At 38.1% G+C, this 12246-nt stretch overlaps 1 protein-coding gene across 13 annotated transcripts in view; it reads right to left on the bottom strand.

Moving 5' to 3' along the window:
* The window catches only part of nrxn2b (neurexin 2b), a 591140-nt gene that overhangs the window by 222723 nt on the left and 356171 nt on the right, over positions 1-12246 (bottom strand). For all 13 annotated transcript variants that reach the window (XM_026945170.3, XM_053230796.1, XM_053230792.1 and 10 more), the window contains 2 exons: positions 9912-10085; positions 5506-5625 (listed from right to left, as the gene is read on the bottom strand). In XM_026945170.3, the coding sequence (XP_026800971.2) occupies positions 5506-5625; positions 9912-10085 (294 nt within the window). The remainder of the gene's footprint in view (positions 1-5505; positions 5626-9911; positions 10086-12246) is intronic.

Here is a 12246-nt window from a genome sequence, read left to right as displayed (position 1 = left end):
AAATTATGTACAATCTGAGTCAGTTGCAAAGGAAATTTCTTGAAATTATGACTTGACAAAAGTTGCTTTTATGTTTGCCATGCAATTGCACTTCCAATATCAAAATGATATAAGACATAAAGACGGCCAGTGAAAGGGTTTTCACAAACATTCTCCTCATTAACACAACACACATTCATGCTTACGCTCATAATTTATGTTCATATTGTATTTTGCGGGGAAAAAAAATGGACATCTTTAATCAGCATTATATTTGATTCACTTTAAATGGCAGAAATGGGCTTCCATGTACTTTTACTAAAGATAAAACACATTCTAAACATATACTAAATGCACAAAAAGATTTGCTCTTAAAGTTACCGTTCCAGTGACAAAAATGTACAAGGTACAAAAATATAGAGAACAGAATATCTAAAACTATTTTAACTGCATAATATTTATTTATTTCATTTAATATAGTATTGCTGTTGAATTCTCAACTCTGATTGGACAAGATGTCACTGAATACTGAAGTTTATTTAATGTTCATTTAACATTCATGAACGGTGTCGACAGGGTCAGTTTCTACTTCGAGAGTGGAAAGAAAAGAGAGAGAATGGTTAGAGGACAACTGTTGATAGTGTTCCGCAATATAGTTCATGGTTTATGAATGGATAAAAATGCATTCAATCACATATAGCAATTCTTGGGAAAATTATTATAAAAAAAACTCTTTTTGTGGGATGGGACATACCGCATTGTGAATGATTTTTACAGCACTCCCCACTGTGTTTTATTGCTTTCTTATTACGCCTAAATTTATTATCTGCTCAAGATTTTGTTTTTGGAATTGACTCAGTTGTATGTGCAACTTATCAGATATTAATAAGCACAGATTCACCTTCTAGTCTTAACCACACAGGCAGCCCATTGTTAAAAACAAAACAAAACAAAAACAAGCTTTAGCATACGAGACAGACGAAAACTTGTCTCCTGCTGAACTCATTCAGCGGAGTAAGATCCGCACCTGCACAATCCGCAGCCTCTCCTTCAAAATATCTCTTTCTTCATCTGTCTCTTTCACCAAGGCTGTCTGAGCTCATCAGCGTTCACTACGGAGAACATCGCGAACTTTCTCATGGCATAACCTCAGAAAGGAAACGCTAAATCTGGGACTGAAAAGACGAGCCCGCACACAGCTAATGTGTCTGGGTCTCTGCCTTGACAAAAGTGTTGAAACAGAGACAGAAACAAACAGCAGTGAGATATGAACAGAATGAAAGAGGTGTGTGTGTGTGTGTGTGTGTGTATGTGTGTGTGTGTTATTTTATATTGAAATGGAGAGACAGAGACTTGGATGGATCTGCAGTCATTGTGTTGTTATGCATGAGAGTACTACCGCAGAGCTACATTTTTATTTCAACACACACACACACACACACACACACACACACACACAAAGCACTGCTTGACCGCATCCCTCCTGACACCTCGGGGAAGAGAGAGATGAACAAAGGGAAGGATGAAATTGAAAAAGCACAGAAAGACGAAGAGGATCGAATGTGACATTCCGAGGGAACAGGGGACAAAACCAGACAGAGCATGAAGTGATAGAGGGAGAGATAAAGAACACGAAGGGATGAATAGCAATACTGATTCTTATTTAAAGCCATTTCTGGGGTGTGTATGAATGTGGGTGTGAAGTCACACTTTTACACATGACAATGCATGTGCCTCTGTGTGTGTGTGTGTGTGTGTGTGTGTAATTTATTTGCAGATGAGCTTGTGTCTCACACTGTGGCAAAGCAAATTGACACATCACTCAAACCAGACTTTCGCTGAATAATAATAATATAGCTGGTTGTGTGTGTGTGTGTTAGGATGATGTGGCATTAAGGGGCTGGGTTCTGAAATTTGACCACACAAAGAACCACTATTCAACAAACCAAGGCAGGTAAATGGACGCTCGAATGACTCAACATAACATAACCTCACACTATACGGCTCTCTACAATACAACAAGTCTATACAGTTGCTTGCATAAGTATTCACCCCCTTGAACTTTTCCACATTTTGATGCAACCTAGACCTGAAAATGACTTCATTTGAATTATTACAATGCGTATTCCAAGTCACACTGGTGTAAACTACAGATATCGAGGTGTGTATTGTTATTGTTAAAAAAAAAAAAAAAAACAGTATTCAAAGGTTTTGTCAGACAAAAGCAAGGGAGTTTGAATTCCTGTGAATGAAGTGTGCACAATCATGAAGAAAGGAGGACAGAAAAGTGTGAGTGCGTCATGTTTTATTTTCTGAATCAGGACTGGATCTCTCATTTGAGATGTTTGGGTTTTTTCTGGAGGCAAAAACAGTTAGCAATCCTCACCACCAACGTTAGCAGAAGAGCAAACACATATGTGCCGTCATTTTAAACAATGCGCAGATGAGAAAACCAGAGAGAAATCAGCAAACGTACTTGCAATTCTATTCCAGTCTGCAATTTTAATCTCAATTACTGGAATCCAAATAGCTTCTACATGTTCATGTTCAATATTACTGAACGGTTAAGTGAATAGTTCCATTTAGAACCAAGCGCAAATGTCTTGGTTGCTTTTCAGAGGTGAACAAATCATAAACTCATTATGTAAAAGCTCCAGTGTGGCCCAGTTCTGTGCTTTGGTTCCTGGCTATGCTTAAAAAAAGTGCTAATGAAATGACCTAGCTGGCTAGTTAAGGAAACAAACAAGTGTGTATGATTATTATCCTCTTCTAACAAATTTACTAATTTATCACGTTGTGTTTGCGCCTTTGATAAAATAATAATTAAAAAAAAAAAAAAAGTCAGCAAGTCATTGCCCAATGTTTCAGCTGAGATATAGTGCCTTGTCCTCCCATTTACTCTCAATTTGGTCACCTGCCAGTTTCCACCCATCCAGCTCTCTCTCTCTCTCTCGCCTGTCGTACAACAGCTACTAATTGGGAAGTGTGAAGGCTAACACATGCTTCCTTAGAGACATGTGAAGCCAACTATAGCATCTTTTCAACCTGCTGCTCATGCTGCTTTACAGGGCAGAGTAACACACACTCAGGAAAGCGCTATCCGCCCTCTTCTGCATACACGAGCTCACAGATGCTTGCGGTTAACTAACTATGATTGACGGGGGAAAGAGAATATGCCATCCCTGCCTCCCAGAGAACACGGGATAGCTGTGGCATTGTCGGGATTCGAATTCATGATTTTACTTTTTCAGAAGCCTCATGTTGCTTATTTAGAAAAGATTGTTTACACTAATTAATCTGCCTAATTAGAGTTGCCTCATATGATGCGTGTAGTGTAGCAGGTGGTGGGATTGGGAACCAGTAGCTTGTGCTGTAGTTACAGCATCAAAGCACTGTGAAGTGCATTTTGGTTAAATATACATACCAAATGAACACTTTAGATTTGCAAATGACAATAAGAAGTTTCATCTATCCATTTTCTGTACTGCTTAACCTACACAGGGTTGTGGGGAAGCCTGGAGCCTGGAACTGGCACAAGGCCCTCACCGTCACAGACCCATTCACACACTACAGACAATTTGCAAATGCCAATCAGCCTACAACGCATGTCTTTGGACTTGGGGAGGAAACCAGAGTACCAGGAGGGATTCAACCCCCCAACCCCAGAGGTGCTAGGCAAATGTGCAAACCACTAAGCCACCATGTCCCCTCATTAAGTTTTTTTTTTTTTTTTTTTTTTTTTTTAACTATTTTCAGCTTGTCCACTGGGCAACTATTGATAATCAGCGATAAGGTGCTTTACTCACTGCAAAAGGTAAAACCACCATACAAATGATAAGCAGTTTTACAGTGAGGTTGAAGCATCAAAGCACATGAAAAAAAAATCGATCATTCATAGAGCTAGCCCATTCGACATGTTACCATGAAAAAGTTCTTGTTTTGGTTGTCCTTTGGTCGTCCATTTTGGTCAAACATATCATCGTTATATGGATGCAAATCTAGTATTCCAGTTTCTACACTGACATTTCATCTCGTCATGCTGCACTTTTTTTTTCTGAATGTCATGGTATGCCTTTAAGGTTATATTAAATGGCTCTGGATATTGACGCAGTAATTAGCTGCTCCTTCATTGTAACTAGCGAGTCACGTCTTTGCTGCCTCACATGAGGACTCATCTTATCCCAGCGCCAAGGCGTCAAATCCTGAAGCGGTTTAGCCTTTGATAATCTGTAGACGGACTAATAAACCGGACATGGCTCTGCTTTCCTGGATGCCTGGACTACTGATTTGTCCACCCCTTCCATACGTTTCCATAGTTAACATGCAGATTTCTCTCTGATTCATGTTTAATAAATCTTTTTTTTCCCCAAGCCTTTATAAGCATTATTCACTAAGACAGTCCTCAGTTGTACCCATAGATTGCAATGCTTTAATCTCTCTTCATTAACATGCCTGACACAATACCTCTCAGTAGTAATTTTACTGCTATGCTAAGCAAAACCAAGAAGGCATGCTAAAATAAAAAAAAAAAAGGTTTCCACAGGTTCAGCACTAGTGCACATGGAATAATAATTGCTTTCACATACCTCAAGAAAAGAATAGCTGGACACTGACAGTTAACCCTCTTACACATCTTAACAGAATTCCCTTCTCTAATAGACAAAGTGACACAACGATACTTGGGGAATGTGTGTGTGTGTGTCCAGGCTTTCAATTATCTCTAGATTAAGTCTGGCATACCAGAAGGGAGATACCCAAGATCCAATTAATCATTAGAATAAATCAGCCAGTTAAATGACGTTAAGGAATTAGCAACAAAACTCCCACTGCGCAGTGGCTCGATAGAATTATCAAGCCGAAGTGAGGCGAAAGTCTTATGTTGACTTTCCTCTAAACTCTTTTTAAGGACTTTTCAGAGCAGCACAGCAGGTAGCTTGCACAAGGCGAGTTCAAATCAGTTCACCATTACTGATTACCTAAGCCCAGGTAGCACCGAGCACTTCAAACACAGCCTTATATCTCTTCCTACAAACCTTTCATCTGTCTTTTACTCCTTTTTCCTGCACTCTCACCCTCCTGTGGGTTTTAGATCCGACCTCGCCAGAGTGACGCCCATATGTGTCTTCGCACAGAATGGAGCCTGGCAGAGGCCGGAGTGCTCATGAAAGCCCAGTGTAGCATCCTTTAATAATCACATCAGATGTGATGTAGATCTATTGGAATTTGTAAACATGTGAACATATTTCTGAGCTGAAAAAAGTACCACTTCAATATGGCTGCCTGGAACAGAAAATCCACTGATGCTAGTTTTTTCTTTTCTTTTATCTTCTAAGTCTGACTACAAAAGAAGGGGCGACGTGACAATGACGTAGACGAATCCTGACATCCATATGGCAATGGCAGCCAACAAAACCTAAACGCAAAAACCCTACTGAAAACTCCAGAAATCTATACTGACTCCATAACCAAAGTGACCAAACGCCAGTAGCTGACCAGCAGAGCAGAGAAAGGAAATGGAAAACTCACGATCGCTGCAGTACGAGCCTCCATAGGACGTCATGCTACAGTCGCATGAGAAGCCCTCCCACTGCTGCAGACACACCCCCTGATTATGGCAGGAGTCCTCCGTGCAGGTGGTACTGGGTCCTTGACACACAAACGCACACGTTAGTATGTTAGCAATCAACCAACATGTGCATAAACATTCATACAAGCTTATTCCAAGACACATCTGCTGACATAAAGAACGCCTCTGTCAATTTGACATAATATTTCACTAAAGTGACAGATTTTTGGGTAAAACATTACTGAAGGGATGCATTCAAAAGGCTACATAACACATACATAAGCCCTTCATGAGGCTTGATATAAAGTTAAAAGAAAGCTATATAACATTACAAAAGCTTGTTCTAGTTGTTAACTTGAAAACATTCATAAATCTTCATAAACATCATACCTGCTTATTCCACCAGACGTCACCTGTCATTCGTATGTCATTATACACACTTTTATAATTACTTATTACTTGAAAGGTATAACAGTTTATAGCCAGGTATATAATGCATTTATAAATTGTTATGCATTATCAATGTCAATATCAAAACACTATAACGAGGTTTATAACATTTCATTACATTTCGTGTTGTGGAACATCCACAAAGCAAGTTGGTTCCTACTAACACATTATAACAGATGTTCCCTTACCAGCCTCTCTTTTTTTTTCTCAAAGACAAAAAAAAAATAATAATAAAATAAAAAACTCAGATTATGGTTTTACCCAGTCTGTGTGTAAGTCTAATAATCACAACAGAATGATTATTAGAACTAGCACATTAATACAAACTTGATTTGGCTTGCAGAGCTGCTGTTATAGAAAACTAATCAACACCTTCTGACCAATCAGAATGGAGAATTCAGCAGCACTGTGGTTTAAAAAAAAAAAACAACCTGTTGCTGGTGAAGGGGTTAAGATGTGTAATTATGCTTCATGCGCATACTTTTATCCCAGTGGAAATGAATATAGAGTAACGTCATCTAACTAATGTATATCTTAATTAAATGTAACTAAGTGTGAATGTAAATATACTGTACAGCAAATCATATAGTAAATATTGCAGCAGATTTAAACACTTCAGGATGCATTAATTTATTTAAATTAAAGCAGGAAATGTCATTGCCTGAAGCCTACTGGTAAAGCTAAGAAGAGACTGACTCACTTCATGAAAAAGTCATTTATCTACACCCAAACGTTTTATTTTTGCCCTGTAATGGGATGGGTGCTCAAATGAGATATTTAATTTGATCAGTAAAATATTCTACAAGCCTGAAGAGCCCATCAATCATACGCTAATTATCAGAAGACTCTGTGGAGCATCCGTTAAACACACTGTTGTTTCTGGACTATCAGAAGGTTGATTTAAGCATAATTACAGCTCTATGACATTCAAAGTCTGTTTGGGGTGTGTGTTATGACCACATTTGCTTTTAGAGCCTTAACGGTCTGGAAAAATAACATAAAGACACTTTACCTATGAGTTAGTCTTACAGGGCTAAATGATTCTTACTGTGCATAAGCCTTTCGTGATAACGAACATAAACCTTCATAAATGTTTATAGAGAGTTATTCCAAAAGCTGTCAGCCATCATAAAGACTATTTTGTCAATTTTGACGTCCAAGTGAGAAAGTTAATGCAATTGGAAAAACTTGTCACTGTCACTAAAGAACACCTACATAAGTGCTTTATGACACCTGGCGTAAACATACATTTATAACCACTTATTTGAGCAGCTTTCAGTCGTTAAAGATTATTTTGTCAATGTTGATGTCGAGTGAAGTGACAAAGTTAATTTATGGCAACTGGTAAAACTTGTCACTAATTGTCACTTCAGAACACCTACATAAGCCCTACATGACAACTGACATAAAGGTACATTTATAACCACTTATTCCAACAGTTTCAGTCATCATAAATATTATTTTGTCAATGTTGATGTCGAGCGAAGTGACATAAAGTGAAGTTATTGCAATTGGTAACACTTCTCACTAATTTTCACTACATGACACCTACATAAGCCCTTAATAACAACTGACATAAATCTACATTTATAAATTCTAATTCCAACAGATGTCAGCTGTCATAAAGGCTGCTTTGATCAATTTGAATGTCACGTTGACACAACACCTGAGTCAGGTATGTTGTTTCTTGACACTGTCTGGGGTGAAATGACAACTGAGTCTTATGACAACTGACTTTATAACTCAGTGTACTTCTGGTATGTCAGAGCTACATAATGGCAGCATAGCTTATACTTTGGAAAAAATGACATAGCTGAAACTGCAAAATATCCTGAACTTGACACTTGGTGGTAACTTTGACATGTCATATATATATGCTTATAAGGTTGTTATGAATACTATACATACTTTATTTAGCTATTTCTAAGAATTTTTTATGAATAAAAATTCAGGACACTGTCTTGACATGGCTACGCATATTTTCTCTGACCCATTTTACTATGTATAGCGCTTTTACGAAAACCATATGCCATTGTTATAACCCCATAATGAAAGTTATGTTTATATTTTCTCTGACCCTAAAGCAGCGTGTTTGAGATTTATATTTGACATATCACATCATCACTATTATGTGACAATGACATGCAAGAAGTACAATGAGCTACAACGTCATGTTGTTATGACATTCTAATGTAGCTTTGAAAGTGTCATAACACTAAATACAGTACACAACCTTATATCAACAAAACATCAGATGTTTGATCAATTTTGTTACCAGACATGACATCTTTATCTTTATTAGATCAGCCTTTTTAAAAATATTTATGTAGGTATATGCCAGCTGTCAGAAAGGCCTTATGTAGGCTTTATAAGCCTTGGTGCTATCTAAAGATGCAGCACGAGAGAGAGAGAAGCAGTATCCTAGCTGCATCTTATCTTACACATTCTGTAACACCTCGGTCTGCAATCGAAGGCTGATAACATCTGTTGCATCCTGATTTTTTTTTTCTTCTGTATTTCTGTTTTCTCTCTTCATCCTCTCTCTCTAGTACCATTGATGTTTTCGTTGAGACAAAGCACTGCAGGATTTATCTTGTGAGTGCATAACAATTATGCTTTGCAGATTTTAGATCATCTAGATGCTGTTTAATGTCTAGGCAAATAAGGCATTTAACCACCAGATGCAGGTAATAAAGTCCAACAGTATAATTGTAAGACATCTGTTAAACTTTTAGACAAGAGCCCGATAACTGTCAAAACAAATAAGCAATATAAAATCCAATAACGTTTTCCATTTTAAAAAGCTGCATGAATGAAGCTTAAGCACTCAATCTGCTTTTAATACTCTCTGAAACAGAAATTACACGCTTGCTTTTGGGAAGATGTGTAAGGTAATCAGGTTGTTTTGATAGAGGTAGACAGAGGTAAAGCCAAAATGCGATCTATGGTTCCGTGGGGAAATCATAGTACAGCACAGCAGATTAGAGCTCCTGTGCTTTAAAAATAAATAAAATAAATAAATAAATTTTAAAAAAATCCAGCCTAGGCTGAGCTTACAGTTACAAATGAAGTCTGAGCACAAAGCTGATATGTTTGTCTAGAATATTGCTGGCTGGGTCCATTATCAAACGCCACGGGATTGGGGCAAACATTGGTTCAGGGTGATGACTTTTAGCTGAGGTAAGGGCATTCTAGATGAGCTGTTACCATTACGGTTAGAAAATAATGCTTGCCCTTTTACAGTTATTGTGTGCCTGTAAAGGTTTTTTTTTTAAGTGCACATGGGCCGTTTTTGTGTAGTTTGGTGGTTTTTGCTGACACAAGTGTCTTTGAGGACAAACAAATACCAGGTCATATAACAAGCTCTGTATATGTATAAAGTTTTACTTTGCTTTGCTGCAGTTGCTGGAAAATGAACTAACAAGGTCAGCAAATGTGGAACATGATAAAATTAGTGCATGTGTATTATGCCACAGGAAGACATGAATGAGCCTGTCCACTATATTACGATGTTCAGGGGTGGAAAAAGCGCTACCCTGGACACCCAAAACAAGCAGATTGATATGTTCAGTCTATCAATTTTTTTATTCACAGTTGCTTGAAGGAGAAACAGGTCCAGGACGCTGTGGATTAGGGGTGTAATGAAATGCAATACCCAAAGGTCAACAGTCTGTATCACTGCAAATGATTGGCTCCTCACAGTTTTAAGTCTTGTTTTAAGCTCATCTCAGCTTTTTAGTCTCGTTAATTGGACTTCCAGGCACACACAACATTGGATCGGGCTTTGACTTGCCGGGAGGGCTAGCTAGTGAATTTATAATTTGTCCAACTCTGATGTTATATCCAAATGTCTGCGTGCTTAACAAGAACAACCCTGTCCATATGTGAATTACAAGAGATTATAGAGGTCACTGACCGTCGCATCCTCGGTCCACCTGGCCCACCCTGTGGAGGGCGTCTGCAATCAGGTCTGGGAGCCTCCCGTTCAGGTCCACGGACGCCAGGCAGCCCTGGTAGCCATCCCGGGACGCAATCAGCTTGGGCAGACTGTTATACATCGTCTTCCCGACACCACCTATATACAGCTCTCCTAAAGGAAGACACAGAGAGAAAGGGAATGATTATTGACATGGTAAAGTAAGAATAACACATTCATAACACATTATATTACTTTTGCATAGTGCATGACAGGAAGATATTATAGTTATGTAATGTTCTATAAGCACTACTTATAAAATATTCCTTTAACAGTTTATAAGTGCATTATAAACAATGCTACAAACTGTAAAGCCTTTTCATAAATATCTGTAACAATGTGTGTAATGAGTTATGTATGCATTATAACATGTTATGAATGTAATCAGGTTATTACACATATGGCCTACATAGAAAGTGTTTATAAAGCTTTGTAAATGTTGGGGTTCAAATTAGTCATTATAAAGGGCATATATAGCAGTCATAGCCCTGTGAACACTGATTTTGGGTAAAGTGTTACTGAAAATTCAAAATAACAGCTTCAAGGGCAACTGGAAAAATATATTCGTCACACATAAGAAGTGAAAATAAAAATAACTATTGGGAAAAAGTGAGAAGCCTTACTAGCGAATGGAATTGGAACAGCCATGGGTTTTATAATTTTGATGAGTGCAAGGATGTTATATGTGGAGGTTTGAAGGGAAAAAAAAACTTCCAAACTGATCCAAACTGTTCAAACAGCAGCATGCTGTCTTATAGATTGAGTGAAAGAGGAAGACCTGCTGTTTAAAAAAAAAAAAAAAAGATCATTATGCTCTAATGAACAGTGACAGGGTTGGGTTCAATAAGACTACAGTGGCAAAAAGAAGCTAAGGTTCATGAGGTGTGATGACTGTGACTAGATGTCTAAACCGACAAATACGAATATCTCTACTGTCATTGTACAAGTACAGAGAGATACAGTGTCCCCCATCAAGTTATGTTTTATATATATAAAACATATCTCAGGTCTATAAGTATTCGGACAGGAAGTGATTTTTCAGGAAGTGATTCCCTCCATTTTCACAGGCTCAAAAGGGCATTGTACAAACAAGAATTTGAACAAACTAACAATCATATTAGGATTATTTTTAATACTTGGACGGAAATCTTTTGCAGTCAATGACTGCCTCAAGTCTGGAACCCATGAAGATCACCAAATGCTGAGTTTTGTCCCTTGAGATGCTTTGCCAGGCCTTTACTGCAGCAACCTTCAGTTGCTGCTTTCTTTTCAGTTGCTGCTTTCTTCAGTTGTGGGTCTTTCTGCCTTCAGTTTTGTCAGTAAGTGAAAAGCATGCTCTATTGGGTTGAGGTCAGGTGACTGACTCGTCCATTTAAGAACATTCCATTTCCAAGCTCTTGGGTTGCTTTTGCGGAATGTTTTGGGTCATTATCCAGCTGTACTGTGAAGCTCTGTCCTATCAGTTTTGCAGCATTTGACTGAATCTGAGCAGAATGTATAGCTCTATACACTTCGCCATTCATCCAGCTACTTCTATCAGCAGTCACATCATCAATAAACACCAGTGACCCAGTTCCATTAGCAGCCATACATGCCCATGCCATAACACTGCCTCCACCATGTTTGACAGATGATGTCGTATGCTTTGGATCATGAGCCCTTCCTTTCCTTCTCCATACTCTTCTCTTCCCATCATTCTGGTACAAGTTAATCTTGCATCAGAACTGGTCAGGCTTTTTTTTTTAGAGGATTTTTTTTTAGCAAGTCTAATCTGGCCTTTCTGTTCTTGAGTGTTACCAGTTGCATCTTGAGGTAAACCATCTGTATTTACATTCATGAAGGCATCTCTTGATTGTAAACTTTGACAATGATATGCCTACCTCCTTGAGAGTGTTCTTGACTTGACTAGATGTTGTGAAGGGGTTTTTTCTTTACCAAGTAAAGAAGTCTGTGATCATCCATTTTAGATGTCTTCCGTGGTCTTCCAGGTCTATGTAAATAAATGGCTGTGATTGCTAAACGATTGATGCAATATTTTTTTTTTGTTAAACCCCTTGAATTAAAGCTGAAAATATAAAGGACAGATGGAGAAATATCATTTAATTAAAAACAAACAAACAAACAAACAAAAAACCTCCACAATCTCCTCCTTGGACTTTATGTAACTTTAATCTAATTCTTGGTTCCTATTTCAGTCACCTTCCATGTGCTAGACTCAGCACCCAACTCCTGATCTGATTTTTGTTTCTTGCTAACATGAAAGCGTCTTCATTTC

This window comes from Pangasianodon hypophthalmus, chromosome 28 (assembly GCF_027358585.1).
Source record: "Pangasianodon hypophthalmus isolate fPanHyp1 chromosome 28, fPanHyp1.pri, whole genome shotgun sequence".
Lineage (NCBI taxonomy): Eukaryota > Metazoa > Chordata > Actinopteri > Siluriformes > Pangasiidae > Pangasianodon > Pangasianodon hypophthalmus.
The sequence above is the reverse complement of the archived record's forward strand: the minus strand, read 5'-3'. Positions and strand labels throughout refer to the sequence as shown.